The sequence below is a fragment of the Gymnoscopelus microlampas genome (genome assembly GCF_963454915.1).
Source record: "Gymnoscopelus microlampas genome assembly, chromosome: 9".
Lineage (NCBI taxonomy): Eukaryota > Metazoa > Chordata > Actinopteri > Myctophiformes > Myctophidae > Gymnoscopelus > Gymnoscopelus microlampas.
In genome coordinates, this window is record NC_139946.1 from 44,701,262 (window position 1) to 44,716,946 (window position 15,685).

The following is a 15,685-nucleotide window of genomic DNA, read 5'->3' on the forward strand; positions in this document are numbered from 1 at the left end:
TCATGGAATGTAGGAGTTGAGGCATTACTTCAGTAAAAGTACAAAGGTATTGGCATCAAAAAGTACCAAAAGTAAAAGTACTTATTATACATAATGTTACATTTCACAAGTTTAAAAATATAATCATTTGAAAATAGCAGGTGAGCTTGTAGATCTTTGGCCGAAATGTGTACTGTAAAGGGGTGAAGTGGTTATTACTGTATGTTTTGTAATAATAATAAAAATCTACAAAGTAACTAGTTACTAAAGTTTACAAATAATTGTATTGGAAAGTACAATATTTGCCTCTGAGTTTAGTTTAGTTTAGTTTATTTCGACTTTCGGCTACAATTATTTGAAGACTTTAGTTAGTTACTTTGTAGATTTTGATTATTATTACAAAACATATACATTAGCCTACCCACTTCAGCCCTATATACATTTTGGTTATTTGAAAATAGCCTATGTACAAACTCACAATGCGTCACGATGTGACGCATTGTGAGCTTGTATATCTGTTTTATCTGTTTTTCAAAAGAGTTTTATACATTTTATACATTTGAAAACTTCAAATGACATTCTGCATAGTAGAGCAGAGTACTTTCTATTTTGGTACTTTTAAGTACATTTTCCAATACTGTTGTACTTTTACTCAAGTACATTTTGAATTTCGGACTCTTACTTGTAACAGAGTATTTCTACATTGCAGTATTCATACTTTTACTTAAGTAAACAAGGTGCAGTACTTTTTCCACCACTGAATTGTGCTAAAATTACAGGTGGCCTGTTGCGCAGCGGCCTGACCTGAACTGCTTTGAGGACCACGGTTTCCCCACGGTACAATATAAAATGTAACACACCAAGGGCCTGTCATCAGTGTTGCCATGTCTGCTTATTATAAGCTTTTGGGCTTGTTTTTCTGTAAAGTTGCTTGTACATATTGGTAGTTGCAGGTTGTGTTTTTTGGGCTCATTTCTAAAGTGTATTTGTTTATTTGGGCTCGTTTCTAAAGTGTACTTATTTGGGTTTGTTTCTTAACTGTTGTTGTTTATTTGGGCTTGTTTCTAAAGCTTAGTTCCTTATTTGGGCTTGTTTCTAAAGTGTTGTTGTTTATTTGGGCTTGTTTCTAAAGTTTAGTTGCTTATTTGGGTTTGTTTCTAAAGTGTACATGCACTGTAGCTGCTTATTTGGGCTTGCTTCTAAAGTGTACATGTAGCTGCTTATTTGGGCTTGTTTCTAAAGTGTTGTTTATTTGGGCTTGTTTCTAAAGTTTAGTTGCTTATTTGGGTTTGTTTCTAAAGTGTACATGTAGTTGCTTATTTGGGCTTGTTTCTAGTGTTGTTGTTTATTAGGGCTAGTTTCCTAATGTTGTTTAAACCAGTGGTTCTCAAACATTTTCATCTCAAGGGCCCGCCAAATTAATATGCATTTGTCCACAGATCTGATCATATTTTGTGCCAAGGAGGGAGGATCCCCAATTCCCCATACAAGATGTGTGTATTTAAAATGTTTCAAAAACATTTATTTCCTCAGATTTTTCTTTGAAAGATGCGACGCGTTGTGAGCTTGTATACCGGCTATTTTCAAATATCTGATGTATAGAGGTTCAAAGTGTTCATGTGGCCTATAATAGTCGCTTCTTTTGGGCTAGTTTTCATAGACCAGGCTGCTTGTTTCTCTCGCAACACCTGGCAACGCTGGACCACTGTTTCCCCACGGTACAATACAAAACGCAACACACACCTAACTACTGTATCATGCGCCTGCGCACGGAGGAGGTTCGGCTAGTTTCTGTGTTATTATTATCTCAATGTAAATAATGTGTTTATTTTCGCCTTTCAAATGGAGAATATATAATATTTGACGTTATAAAGTGACTGTGAGTTAGTTAGTTTGACCAGATATGACTGTGTGGCACCAAGAGCTACACATTTTAGGAGCTCTGAGAGTAGGAACTCGGGTTTATATTGCTAACATGCTAACAGTTTAGCTAACCTACGTGGACAGTGCTGTAGAATCTGTTGAACTGCATGTGGGTTTGTTTAGTTTCCAGTAAATGGTACGTTTTCTACTTGATAGAGCTCTATTTTAATACCGTTTCAACGTTATAATAACTTTAATAGCATTTCAGTCAACCTAAGCCCTGCATGTTAAGCTAGCCACAAGCAATTAGATCCTATTTTTAATATCTGGAAATCTTACAGTTGCAACAAACCCTTGACAGCCCTTTCAACCAAACAGAAACATGTGATCTGATCTGATTGTGTTAAGCCATTGGTTCTGAAAGTGGGGTCCCGGGACCCCCAGGGGTCCTTGAGGGAGTTCCAGGGGGACCCCAGCTAAATGGTGGTTAGTTAAGAACCAAATGGACCCTTATGGGTCTGTAACTCTGAGAGTGTACAAATGGACCCTAACTGGTCCATTTGGTTCCATTTGTACACTCTCAGAGTTACATCAACGTTGATTTTACAATATAAATTGGGGTCCCAGAGATAGAAATGCCATTAAATGGGGGTCCATAGCCTAATGCATGTCAAACTGGGGTCCTTGAATTTAAAATGGTTGAGAATCACAGCTAGAGCCGTAAAAATCTTCTTATGGGGTCCCTGGCATATCTTTTCAAATGGGGGTGCGCGGGCTAATACGTGTCAATTAGGGGGTCCTTGACATGAAAAAGTTTGAGAACCACATGTGCAGCAGGACGTTGAGTTTTTGAAAACGAGTGCTTCCAAACTCCAACACTTAGAGAAATAATCACCTGCACGGAATGAATTGACAGAAAGTAGCTCATAACATCTCTATGGTAGAATTTTATGAAACGAAAACTTGCAGATACAAAGAGGATAACTCAAGCTTTCCGTACAGCTGCAATGTTGGGGAGTTAAACGTTGTTTAATACAATCAGATAGGACTTTTCTGTTTGGATGTGTGGGCTGTCAAGGGTTGGTATTGCAACTCCAGAAATAGGCTCTAAGAGTTGCTTGCGGCTGCATGTTGAGCAAAAGGTCTCGACTCAACTTCAATCTCTCTTGCAGGACAAGTCAATGAAATCGTAGAGAATGGACAAAGACTTGTTGAAGCAGTGTCTGGTCTACCACGGACAGACACTGTTCAACACTCTGAAATGTGAGCAGATTGAAAACCCAGACTTTCAAGCTATAGTCTCTGACCTATCCAAGACCACGTATGAGAGGTAAGCCGTCATGTACAGTTCACAAACCATGGTAATATATTCTCTCTCTACGGCTCCATAGAGAATTTGCATATTGTTGCTGTCAGGCAGAAACCTTGTATCTAAGTACAGTCCACATTTAAACGTATTATGAATTGTTTTTGTAGACGAATGCCTTACTTTATAATAGTGTTGCACAAGGCCAGTGAAAATAGCAGATCGCAACGCGTTGTGAGCTTGTAGATCGACTTTTTCAATATTTTCAAAAGTTTTTAAAATGATAAAAAAGGACCGGTTTTGGACATACAAGTTTCCACCTGTCCGACAGCAAAGATATGTCAAATCCGTTGCATATATACTGCATGTTGTAGTACCAAGTATGAGCTCCAACCCGCCCAGTGTGCCGTTTCTCACCATGCATCCATTATTGGAATTTAAGGGCATTGGCATAATGACTCACGGGTGACTGTAGTGTGTACCTACCTGTGTGTTTTGTGTTGCAGGGGGGATGTAAGGGAGGGCAGTTATCTAGTGGAGCAGTTCATTGCCAGGAAGGCTGACCTCCTGTTCTCTCCCACATGGAAAACTGCCACGCCGCAAGAGGTGGAGCCGGATGAGGAGGCTGCAGGTGTGTGTGTGTGTGTGTGTGTGTGCGCGCGCGCGTGCTGTCTGTAGTGTTGTGACTGCTTTGAGAATCTATATACCCATTAAGACCTGAGTCCGATTCTACAAAATGTCTTCTAAATGTTGCTTATATCAGTGGTCCTTGACACTTTTTCATGTCAAGGACCCTCAAAATGATATGTATTTGGCAGTGGACCCCCATCTCAAAATATTTTGTTCCAGGGACCCCCAGAAGCAAACATTTGACTTACAAATGTTCGCTTTAAAATTATATATATTAAAAAGATTTGCAAAAAAATCATGATTTACAAGATGATTAGGAGCAGATCTACAAGCTCTTAGCGCAGCACTCAGTGCCGCGCTATGAGCTTGTAGATCTGCTATTTTTGAATAGCCAAAGAAATCTAAAAATGACACAGATGCGTTCCCGGTCTTAATGGGTTAACGTTGGACGACTATAAATATGTTCAGAGACTTAAAAACAAATTAAATGCTTTGCCCTCCCTAGAGCCCTATGCCAGTATGCCTCCACTGGAGCTGTTCATGGAGGTGTCCTTTGAGGAGAGGAGAGCCATGCTGTACAGGGACTTGGATAGAGGCGACGCCATCGTGGGCAGAATCAATAACATCAGAGAATACGGCTTCTTTCTCACACTGCTGTGCTCTGCTGGAGGACTGGAGAGAGACATAGAAGACCTGGAGGTGTCGGTGAGTTGAATCGGCTTGTTCGCCGATTTCAGTTATTCGCTGATTTATGTACATTAGAGTAGTGTTTCTCAACCTTTTCAGGCCGCGACCCCCCCCAAAATAATCATATTTACCCCCACCCTGATAAGCACTTGGAATGTAGCAGTTGAGGCATTCGATTTAGATGCCTCAATAGATAGATATTGTGAAAATAGCAGATCTGCAAGCTCACAACGCCTCGCGTTGAGAGGCGTTGTGAGCTTGTAGATCGGCTATTTTCAAAATGTCTGCCTCTTTCTTGTATTAGTTCACAATTTCACCAAAGTTTGACCAGTTTTCATAGTATAGTTTGTTGATTACTTTTGATGCCATAATCTGAGGACCTCCCCAAAATCATGTGAACCACTAGCATTAGAGAAGTAGGCTAATCATCAAGGCTAAATAAATGAACATACGTTGATTTTGAGACGGAGCCGTTGAAACATCGTATTTTCTCGTCCTCATCTCCCCCCCTCAGGCACTGTGTCATATCAGTGAGGTTCCGTCAACGGGCAGCCATGACGACCCTCTGTCCTACTACCAGATAGGAGACCTCATCAGAGGTTAGTTTGTTTGCAGGCTAGTATGCCCAAAGTAACCAGCTGTCTGAAGTGTACAGGCTTTAGAAGACACCAAGTTTAAATATTATATCTATTAATTCACGAAAGCTCTGTCTCTGTATGCTCTCTGTCAGCTGGAGTGAAGGACATCGACCGCTACCAGGAGAAGATCACGGTGTCCCTCCACCCATCCTCTCTCTCCCCAAGCCTGGGCCACATCAAACTGGGAGTCATCTCCAAAGAGGAACTGCCTGTTCACTACAGGTAACACACATACACACACACACACACACACACACACACACACACACACACACACTGCTCACTACAGGTAACACACATACACACACACACTGTTCACTACAGGTAACACACATACACACACACACTGTTCACTACAGGTAACACACATACACACATACTGTATTGTTCATGTGCAGCTACATGCATCTGCCCATTACAAGTTGGCTGCTTTCAATGATTTGATTAGTGTTTTGTTCATGTGAAGGGAGAGGGAGAGAGCCAAACACATTTCATTTAATTTCATTGTATTGTATGACCTCTTGCTCACATCTACTCTGAAATTGCTGTCCGGTGACGAGTGGCTGTAATGGTTGCGTCAGTTTAACCCAGTTTTTGTACTTTTATTTTTTTAATTCATAAAAATGGCATTGAACTCTTGTCTGCGATGGTCTTTACAGTCAAACATAAAATCTCTCCTAAATAAAATGAATGTAAGAGCTTGTTCAATTCAAGTCAAACGAACTTCACAAAATAAATGATACAACCTGAAATTAAAGTCACTTTCAGGAAGAATACCAAAACGCTGTGCAACCAACATTTTCGTCCTCTCTTCAGCCGTGGCATGCGCGTGGCTAACGACACCAGTGAGACGTACGAGCGTGTCCTGACGAGCTGCCATGGCTACTACAACCCCTCCGTTGTCCAGTACCTGCTGAAGAAGGTGGGCATCAGCCACACCCAGCCGCCATCGCTAATGAGAGGGCTGCAGAGGTACACAACATGTTTTAGTGAATGGCTGGGACTTAATGGAATATTGCCTTGGTGTTTGTGCCTGTTACTGCCTGAAGTTGAACCACATGAACCCATGTGTCCTTTTTCTGGGCATGTCGTAATACAACATTACGAACATCTGGCGAAAATAGTCGTGGCTATTTTAACCCATTAAAAAGCCTTTGTAGAATCGACCCCAGGCCGATTCTTCAAATGCCTTCTAAATCAGTAGTTCTCACACTTTCAAGATTTTTCTAAAATATCCAAAAATAGCAGATGTACAAGCTCGGAGCGTGGCACGAATTGACACTATTTTTGAACATCCAACACAAAAAAATCTAAAATGACACAGATTCTTTCCCGGTTTTAATGGGTTAAGAGAATTGGTGTAGAGGGGAAAATTGAGGGGGGAAAGTATAGACCCCTCTTGTGGGACCTCGGTCAACAAGCTATAATACGTGGGTAATAGCACCGCATGTGATGGTTGGCATCAATTCACCAGAGAGTGTTTGTTGGTAAATGCATGTCATGTTTTCATGTGCAAATACACTATATTGCCTGGCACTACTTAAAACACCATTATGATGTACTCTCACACACTCAGTAAACATTTCCGGGAGGAGGACTTTGCATCGGTGATCAGGAAGAAACAGTCTGCATCCTGGGCTCTGAAGTGGTAATTATGTTTTTTAAATTTTATATATAAATATCTTTATTAGTATCACAGAGTTAACATTTGGACAAGTTGGCACATTTTTTATTTTTCTCCCTTTTCCCATCCCAAACAAATGACAGATTTTAGCTACTCGAAAAGGTAACTCGATTACAGTAACAAGAGTACTTGTAATTGGTTATTTCCACCCCAGACTATAGCGCCATAGCAGATGGCTTGAATAGTGGCCCGAGTTTGTTTTCTCCAAGATCCCGCTGATCTAGAAAATTCCCCCAAACCAAACGGTTGACAAAAATGCAGCACTTAACCTTGGCTCAGACAAATCATCCACTCTCAGTTCCTGACTTGCTGTAATTAGCAGAATTATTTTCAGTGTCAAAAACGTGACAGTTGTTTTTCCTGTCCATCTGTCTGCCTGTCTCTCTTACTCTCTTTCCCTTTCTCTACCTCCTCCTCCCTCCTCCTCTCTGTTAGTGTACGTTCCGGGGTGGACCACTTTAAGCATGGTCGTCACGTGGAGGCCATGAACGAGTACAACAAAGCCCTGGAGATCGACACTAATAATGTAGAGGCTTTGGTGGCACGCGGAGCACTGTGAGTCTGTTTCTGCTCTCATTGGTCTTGACATTTTTACAGCGTGACTCTGTAGGAGATGATCCGTCTAGAAATGGGTCTGTGTGTGTGTTTGTGTGAGTGTGTCCCTGGCTAATCTTGCAAACTGCTACTGGACCAATCAGCGGCATATTTATTGTGCTCACTGCCACAGACTGTACTGCACTAAGAACTTGGGTACAACAGGTATTGCATAACTGAAGGGACATCGCTCTATGTCAGTGGTGGTCGAATTCAGCTGAAACCATGCCCAAATATCGACATTACTGATGTCGTAGGTGACTGATATCTCATGAACACAGAGATCCACATGAAGCCACGCCATTAGTAGACCCTGTATTGTTTTTAGGAAGACAAGAAGCTGTATAAAGATCCATATTTTTTTTTTCTTAAATAGACAATCTATAAGTTCTCAAGGATGTGCTATGAGCTTGTAGAACTCAACTGCTATTTACAGCACATGGCAGGCAGCAGTGGCCTCAAGGTTAGAGGAGCATCATTGTGGTCAGTCCCCTAAGACTAGCAGGAAGAATCTGTGTGGGCTGTGGGGAAATGAATAATATATTCATTCCTCCCTCATTACCCACCTTGGTCTTGTAACTGCTCCAGTAGAGCTTCTCAGTGGCCAGACGCATTAGACTGTGGTTGTACTCGATGTGAATGTGTGTAACTTTAAGGGTGTGTAGCAGGGCTTTGCCGAGCAACTGCAATCATAGTCAGGGGAAAAAGTTATTGTGAAGCACCTTTACACTTGTATACTTGTATACAATATGACATAATTGCTATTTCCATTTGGCCAAAGGAGATGTAAATCATCAGAGCACATCGACAAACAGCCTGTACACAGTGTCTTCGTTACTGAACAACTAATTGTAATTTGTGCTGCTTTATTCACAAACCCCTGTGTACTCCTCTTCTCCATGTGCATGTTTTTATTTATTTTCAATCAAACCCATACTCATTCTCTGCTATATTTCCCCCTCTGTTCATTCCAAGGTACGCCAATAAAGGCAGCATAATGAAGGCTATATCAGATTTTGAGCTGGGCCTGGAGAGTTGTCCTGATCACCGCAATGCCAAGAAGTACCTCTGTCAGACGCTGGTAGAGCGGGGAAAACAGTGAGTCATAAATAATCAACCTTCAGCGTGTGTTCTGCCGCTGAAATGATGCTGCGTTCACATTGGCAGATACAAAGATACATCTGACGTTTGTAGCTGCTACAACGGCTACAAAGCTACAAAAAAAGTTTGAACTGGCTTCAACTTCAGCTACAAAGCTATAACTCTGGTTGTGTTCTAGGCTTGAGGAGCAGGAGAAGCTGGTGACAGCAGAGGGGCTGTACAGGAGAGCTCTGTCTCTAGATGACTCGTACCCAGAAGCACAGGCGGCTCTGCGAAAGATTACAGACGCCATACAGGTGAGCTACCTGTGGCATACATTACAGGCACACATGCACACCTGTGTTGATGGACATACATCGAACTTGAAACACACACACATGTGACATCCATGTGCACACACACACACAACACCCATATCTTATGGTTTGTAATACTGATGAAGTGTTTTGGTGTATGTGTGCGTCTCCGTGTGTGACTCCGGGACTCTGCCCCTTTGACCCCTCCAACCGCCACGACCTCGTCCCCTGACTGTTGGTGGGAAACCAAAAAACAAACAAATCAATCCATAACGACGACAACAACAACAACGACAACCGCCACTCTTCCTGCCCGGACTCTGGTTTGTACCACCGTGTCCCCGGTCCAAACATGGTAACTGTGAAAAACCCCGTCTGGGAAATGTTTCTGCTTCTCTACTCCTCTCTCTCTCTTTCTCTCTCCACCCCATCCTCTATCTGTCTCTATGCCAACCACTTTGCTCTCTGGCTCATGCCACCTTCTACATAAAACCCCTCTCTCTTTCTCTCCTTTCAACCTTACCTTTCAACTGCTTTATTTTTATACTTTTTCATTAAATTAATATTGCATGCCATTTCGGGGGTCACTTTGTGCATGTCCGACATCCCGATGTGTTTGTATATATATATATATTTGTGTGTGAATACATTGCAATGTGGGCATTGGGGCTGCTTTTGTCCCACCTTGCATCACCTTGCCTGGGCTGCCTTTAAAGAAATCCATCCGGCTGCGAGAAGAGGCACTGGCTAAGGAGCAGGAGAAAACTAAGAGCAACACCAGTGCTGAGAAATTGCGTAAGATCTTAAAAGAAGACAAAAGGTGAGTTGGCCAAATGGATCATTTATCCAGGTATGGAAGGTAACCAGCACCAACTGTTAGAGACGCCCAGGATATACAGTACTACTGACGCCCTCTATACTGTACTTGGTACGATACGCTGTATGTATGCTGCATTTACAAAGTGATGTACATAGATTTATTTGAGTACCAAGATTTAGGCCCCGTTTAGACAACACCGGTCTCTAGAGAAAACGGCAAAATAAAATATCAGATGTGCCTTCCGTTAAGACGGCAACGGCGTTATCGGGGGTTATCGCAAGAAAGTGAGACCCCCTTCCAGGGGAGTTTGTGGACAAATACATATTCATTTCACATGAAGATGTTTAAGAACCACTGGTTTAATCAACATTAGGAAACGAGCCCAAATAAGCAACTACACTTTAGAAACAAGCCCAAAGTCGCTTCTAATAAGCGGACATAGCAACCAAACAAACGGCTGTGATAGGAAGTAGAACGGAAGTTGTTCTACGCATGCGTGACTGGTCTATCTGGCAATGCACACTGCAGCGTTTTCAATCACTGTTGGCCTCCGTCTAAACGCAGAATAAAAATCACACCCAGTGTGAAGAGAGTGGTGCCTTTGAAAGTGTAACTGGTTGCATCCTTGTGTTGCAATCAGCAACAATATGTTGTCACGTGACAGCATATTGTCACGTGTCACGTGAAGCTTGACCAATCAGCCGTGCTCAAGCATACGGACGGACATACGGACGGACGGACATACGGACAAAGTCAAATGTAGGAGTGGTTAGCACCACTCAAAAGTGAGAACGCAACGGCACTTTGCCGTTTTCTCTAGAGACCGTTGTCGTCTAAACGTGGCCTTATACTCATACGGTACATGCATGCAACAGCTGCTTCTGGATATATTTAGATGACAGTATAAACAGCATTTTAGTTGAACCATTTTAAACAGTATGCCCTCTGTGATAAGAATCAGAAAGACAACGCGTCCTCTCTCTGTCTTTTTAGGATGAAACGAAAACGGAAGAGATCAACCTCTTCCTCCTCATCTTCCTCTTCAAGCCACTCCTCTGCTTCTTCCTCCTCCAACTCTTCCTCCTCCCTCCGGAGGAAGAAAAAGAGGAAAAAGAAGAGGAGGAGCGATAGGGGGAGCAAGAGGCACAGCAGGCTCTCCTCCAAGGACGACGGGCGCAGCGCCAACGGGGAGAAGCAAGGGAGACAGGGGGAGGAGGAGGAGGAATGGTACCCTGCGCCTCCCAACACCTCCGCCTCCTTTCTCAACCAGAAGGGAGGTCCGGGGTGGGGAGGAGATGAGGAGGAAGTGGACGACAGAAGGATCAGCCAGCTGTACTCTCTGTCAGCGGCCTCGGAGGAGGAGGAGGAGGAAGCCTCGGATGGCTCCTCCTCGCGCAGGGAGGGGAGGAGGAAGAGGAGGAGGAAAAGGGATGACGGAGGAGAGGCACAGAGCGGGAGGAGGGGGAGAAACAGCCAGAGTAGAAGCCCAGAATGGCAGGTGAGGAGCGGGGAGGGGAACAGGAGGAAGAGCGGGGGGGAGACGAGCAAGGAGAGAGGGAAGGAGGCGAACGGCAGAGAGGGGAGAGACGGCGGCGGGGGCGGGGGGGACGCCCGGAGGAGCAGCTTAGACGAGAAGAGAAAGAGGAAGCATTCCTCCTCGTCGGCCGGGTCAGAGTTCTCCCGCAGCGTTAAGCCCTCGGCCTCCCAGAATGCAGACGCGGACAGGAGCTCCGGTTCAGCTGACAAACGCTCCTCCGACAGCAGAGCGAGGAGCGATCGCTCCTCCTCATCCAGGAGGATTTCCTCGGACGTCGGTAGGTATGAGAACCCAGGTCAACCGGGGGACGAGAACAGAGCCGGCGGCAGGTCGGAGAGAGTGGACCCCGCCAAAGTGACCCCCGCTGCTGCTGCTGGGACCCGTAATGGACGGCAGTCCGTGACCACGGCACCGTCAACGCCGGCGGGGCCCAAAAAGGACGTTCCTGCCAACTTGATGTCCATCTTCGACCAGATTGCCCAGTTTCAGAAGGAAAAAGGAGGCAGGCCAAAGAAATAATCCCAATTACCTTTAACTACCAATGTGTAGGATATCTGAGTACTGTCCTGTGTCAAAGTAAAGGAGAAACACAGAAGGGAGCTGATGCATTCACAGACTTGGTCATAACTGAAATGGAAGTTGATGGAGAAACAGCGATATATTGTTAAGGTTAAGGAGAAGAGGCTGTCCAAGACCTTTTATGTCATGAATCCAGCATACTGTCAGCTGGAACAGTGAAACAGAATCGATGATTGAATGCCTGTTTTTCTGTCGGTTGGATGGACATAATCCATGAGTCATTTTTACTCTAAATGTCTTATTCCTCGTACTAGATTTAAGGCCTTAATGTTATACACCGTTGTAGAATTGTTCTAGTTCTGTCTAGTCTTAGATTTTAAGTTCGGTCTAAACTTTATCCAATCAGAACATTCTGCCTTATGTCTACCATGCCATGCAGTGCTCTATGTTCTAGTCAAAATGTGTTTTTCTTTGAACACCCACAATCTGGGCCATTTTGTTTTGCAGACATTGACATTGGATTTGTCCTAAACTTCAATCCATACGTTCTGTGGTATAATGAATTCATACCAAGGAAGCAGTAGTACAAAAGCTGTGATGTTTTATCAATATGTGCCATGCAATGTATCCTTGAAGATGTCACATGAGTCAATGCCCCACCTCAATGTCTGGGTTTTTAGCAATAAACTTGACTTTGAGTGCTTATCATGTCCAACCTGTGTTTTTTTGCTTTTTGTTTGGTCTAAAGCTGCAAAAGTCTTAGTGTTCAATGTCATGATTTTCAACATATGTTTCTATATCAGTGGTGCTCAATCTTTTTCATGTCAAGGACCCCCAAAATTATATGTATTTGGCCGCCGACCCCCATCAAAATATTTTGTTCCAGGGACCCCCCAGAAGCAAAGATTTGAGTTAAAAATGTTCGCTTTAAAAGTATTTATATTCAAAGATTTGCACACATTTTCATGATTTTTCAAAAATAGCAGATCTACAAGCTTGTAGCGCGCGCTATGAGCTTGTAGATCTGCTATTTTTGAATAGCCCAAAGTGTAAAATAATGCTTTTTAGCTCAAATCTAAAAATGACACAGTTCCAGGTCTTAATGGGTTCAATTGTGCTGTAAAGTTTAACCCAGCCAGGGGTGAGGGTTAAAGTGAAAACTACAACCTTTTGAGACCTAGTTACAGTTAAAAGAAAAGGTTATATTGACTAAACATCATCTCACTCCTGTGTGTGTACCAGTGCTGCAGAATTGAGATGTTGCTGATTTTTTTTTTAACAGTCTCACATTGTCTTAATACTGTATATTGCAGTTCATGAGAGCAGCATGGTGTCAATCCGTCTTTGACCGTTTGTGGAGCTGGTGCCCATTGATAGCATTCGAATGGGGTGGGAGGCTTAGCCATTGCACTCAGGCCATGATGACCACTGTGAATCCCTCAATAGAGGGGTCTCTCGCCTGCATCATTTCTGGTAGTCGGGGACTGTGTCCACTTGTATTTGTTCGGATGCTGAGTGGGTCCACCCGCCCACCCTCCCATTAGCCAATTTTAGGATAGGATAGTTTTACACCTGCATTTTTAGCTGTAAGAGTGATGTAATGAGAGCTTTGTTTCCTCCACTCACTTTAATGACTCAAGTTCCTTTATCCTTGTACTGGACTCCGGTCACACCTCCATCCTCCTCCTCAGCTGGTCACGGTGTCTTCTACTACTGTGCCACTGGTGGGGAGTAAAGCGCTAGTACGGAATATTCCTCCTTAATATTGGAGAAGGTTTCCCAAAGGGAAATAGATTAACCACAGAGATTTCAGTCGATGAACCAACTTTCCACCCAACATGAAAGCAATATTTACCTGTCATTACATGAGGAATCTTCCTCTGAATCTTTACCTTCACTTACTAATTTCATCAACTAAAACTATGAAAACGTATTTCACTGACGAAAACTAAATAAAAAGGTTAAAAAAGACGAGTCATTTTATATTTGGTTGTGCTCAGGTGGTGTGCTCTGAAAATAGCAGATCTACAGTACAAGCTCACAACGCGTCGTGCTGCGACGCGTTGTAAGCTTGTAGATCGGCTTTTTTTCAGCATGCAACCAAGTGTAAAATCGACCATCAAGGTATGCCAAAATATTTTTTTTGTCGACAAAATCAACTGTAGATTTAGTCGACTAAAATCTTCTGATATTAAGTCGACTAAAACTTTTCAGATGACTAAAATATGACTTTTATTCAAAAGACTGACTAAACCTTACTCAACATTTTAAAGCATCTGTGATGAAAGGCCTGTCCAGGCTGGCTGGGTGTGTTTAATCTCCACCTCTGTGCTACTCTCCGATGCTGGGTCTAGGGTTGTCTTGAGACAACTTGTGATTCTGCACTGAAATGGAATTGAATTTAGTTAGTGTAATTGGTAAAGTTTCAAATCAATCAATTCTTATTCTGATTGACTCTACACCTTATGCTCTGCATTGACATTGAATTCAGTTACTGTCATTTCTAAAGTTTCAAATCAATCAATTATTACTGATTCTTGAATGAATTTGTTGGTGAGTAAAATAGTTCTTTATCAAAATGTATTTGGCATTATTGAATGGTGATGACATGTGTTATCATACATCTCCATCAGAATACAGTAATGGAATTGTTTAAATCTGCACATGATATGAAATGCTGATTTTGTACATGTGTTTTTGTTTGAACTACACAGACTACACAGTCAAATCTTGAGTGTTAATTGAACTCGACTTGTAAGGGTACATTTGCACGTGTATGACCCAGAGGGTCGTGTTACATGTAGCTAAAGCAGTCACATGGGTTATCATTCATTTCTGTAGTGCAGTATTATTGGAAGAAGTAGACTCTTTGCTGGAGTAAAAGTAGCACAACCTTAGTGTAGAAGTACTCAGTTACAAGGAAACGTCCTGTGATCATCATTTTTATTGAGTAAATGTATGAAAGTATTGGCATCAACTTTCTCAAAAATAGCAGATCTACATGCTCTCAACACATGTGGCCATTTTGGGCTGTATTGCTTAGGCCAATGCCGTTTGGGAACGATGCCCATCGTGAATGCAGGCCCCTCTAGTTATGCTATACATGTACCAATTGTCAGAGAGTATCCGTTGTGTTTAATATGCACGTTTAAAATTGAAATGTTTGACTCATCATTGTCCTCACCCTTCAACCCAAGGACTTAGACCTCAAGTGGCCTTATGGCTTATTGGTACTATAAGCTACTTGGTGTCATGTTGTTTGATTTAATAACTGGACACACACACAGCAGTAGCTGTGCGACCAGCCATGCGTCAGCTCAAGCCAAAGTAGCTTACTTCAGGCTTAGCTGCCAACCTCTCCCTGTCTCCCTCCATCATTACCGGACCCATCATCAGTGATGCAGCAGGGAGAGGCTGCATGTCCTCTATCTTGTTAGAGCAGATTAAGTGCTAATATACAGGCAGCAAAGAACACTTTATCCAACTAATACTGGATACATGCTGACTCCTGATCCTGTCCTCTTGGTTTCAATGGCCTGATATCTTAATGGACGCTGTACTGTGGACAATCCTGTGGTTGTGGAACTGGGCCATTGAAACACTTCAGGGGTTCTTTTCACAGAGGTTTTTCTGCAACCGATCATCAATTTGGCCAATATTTTATTCTAATTTGCATTAAAGTCCACTCAGAGATCAATACTATTGTGACATAAGTGTGTACAAGGCATTAATAAGGATACATACAAACGTGAGAGACCATCTTCTAAACAGAAGTTATTCGATTTGATTGACTGTGATTGTGATAGCTAGAGTCCATGACTGCTACCAAAGTGTTAATAGGCTCTATGCATAGCAGCCATATTGGAACTAAATTGGGCCTCTTCTTACTTCCTTCACAGGTGTTACCAATGATATTAATGAGGGCTCTGTTCCATTTTGGTCAGGGTGCTGATATCTTGCATGTTGGCTCACTAGAAACACTCCATTTTGGTTCCCAAATGGCCCTTTATGGTGGGTGTTTAACTCTGACT

The 15,685-nt window shown here is 42.7% G+C and overlaps 1 protein-coding gene across 2 annotated transcripts; it reads left to right on the plus strand.

Annotated features, from left to right (window-relative positions):
• The first annotated feature begins 1,736 nt into the window (after positions 1–1,736).
• ttc14 (tetratricopeptide repeat domain 14) lies at positions 1,737–12,357 on the plus strand. Of its 2 annotated transcripts, none has more exons than XM_084067297.1 (13): positions 1,737–1,757; positions 3,015–3,172; positions 3,655–3,779; positions 4,284–4,483; positions 4,980–5,064; positions 5,196–5,325; positions 5,920–6,075; positions 6,680–6,751; positions 7,223–7,342; positions 8,357–8,479; positions 8,661–8,778; positions 9,495–9,598; positions 10,592–12,357. In XM_084067297.1, exons 2-13 carry the CDS (start codon positions 3,039–3,041, stop codon positions 11,652–11,654), a joined length of 2,430 nt encoding a protein of 809 aa, XP_083923423.1. In that variant the 5' UTR covers positions 1,737–1,757; positions 3,015–3,038; the 3' UTR covers positions 11,655–12,357. The 2 variants fall into 2 exon arrangements, with proteins under 2 accessions (XP_083923423.1, XP_083923424.1); XM_084067298.1 differs by lacking the exon at positions 1,737–1,757 and adding an exon at positions 2,025–2,038.
• Positions 12,358–15,685: the final 3,328 nt, after the last annotated feature.

What these genes read in the sequence shown, in the direction of transcription:
- ttc14 (XM_084067297.1), top strand. Translation starts at nt 3,039, where the DNA reads ATGGACAAAGACTTGTTGAAGCAGTGTCTGGTCTACCACGGACAGACA. An exon ending in AGATTACAGACGCCATACAG is followed by an intron (nt 8,779 to 9,494) that starts GTGAGCTACCTG and finishes CTGCCTTTAAAG; the next exon opens with AAATCCATCCGGCTGCGAGA. An exon ending in ATCTTAAAAGAAGACAAAAG is followed by an intron (nt 9,599 to 10,591) that starts GTGAGTTGGCCA and finishes CTGTCTTTTTAG; the next exon opens with GATGAAACGAAAACGGAAGA.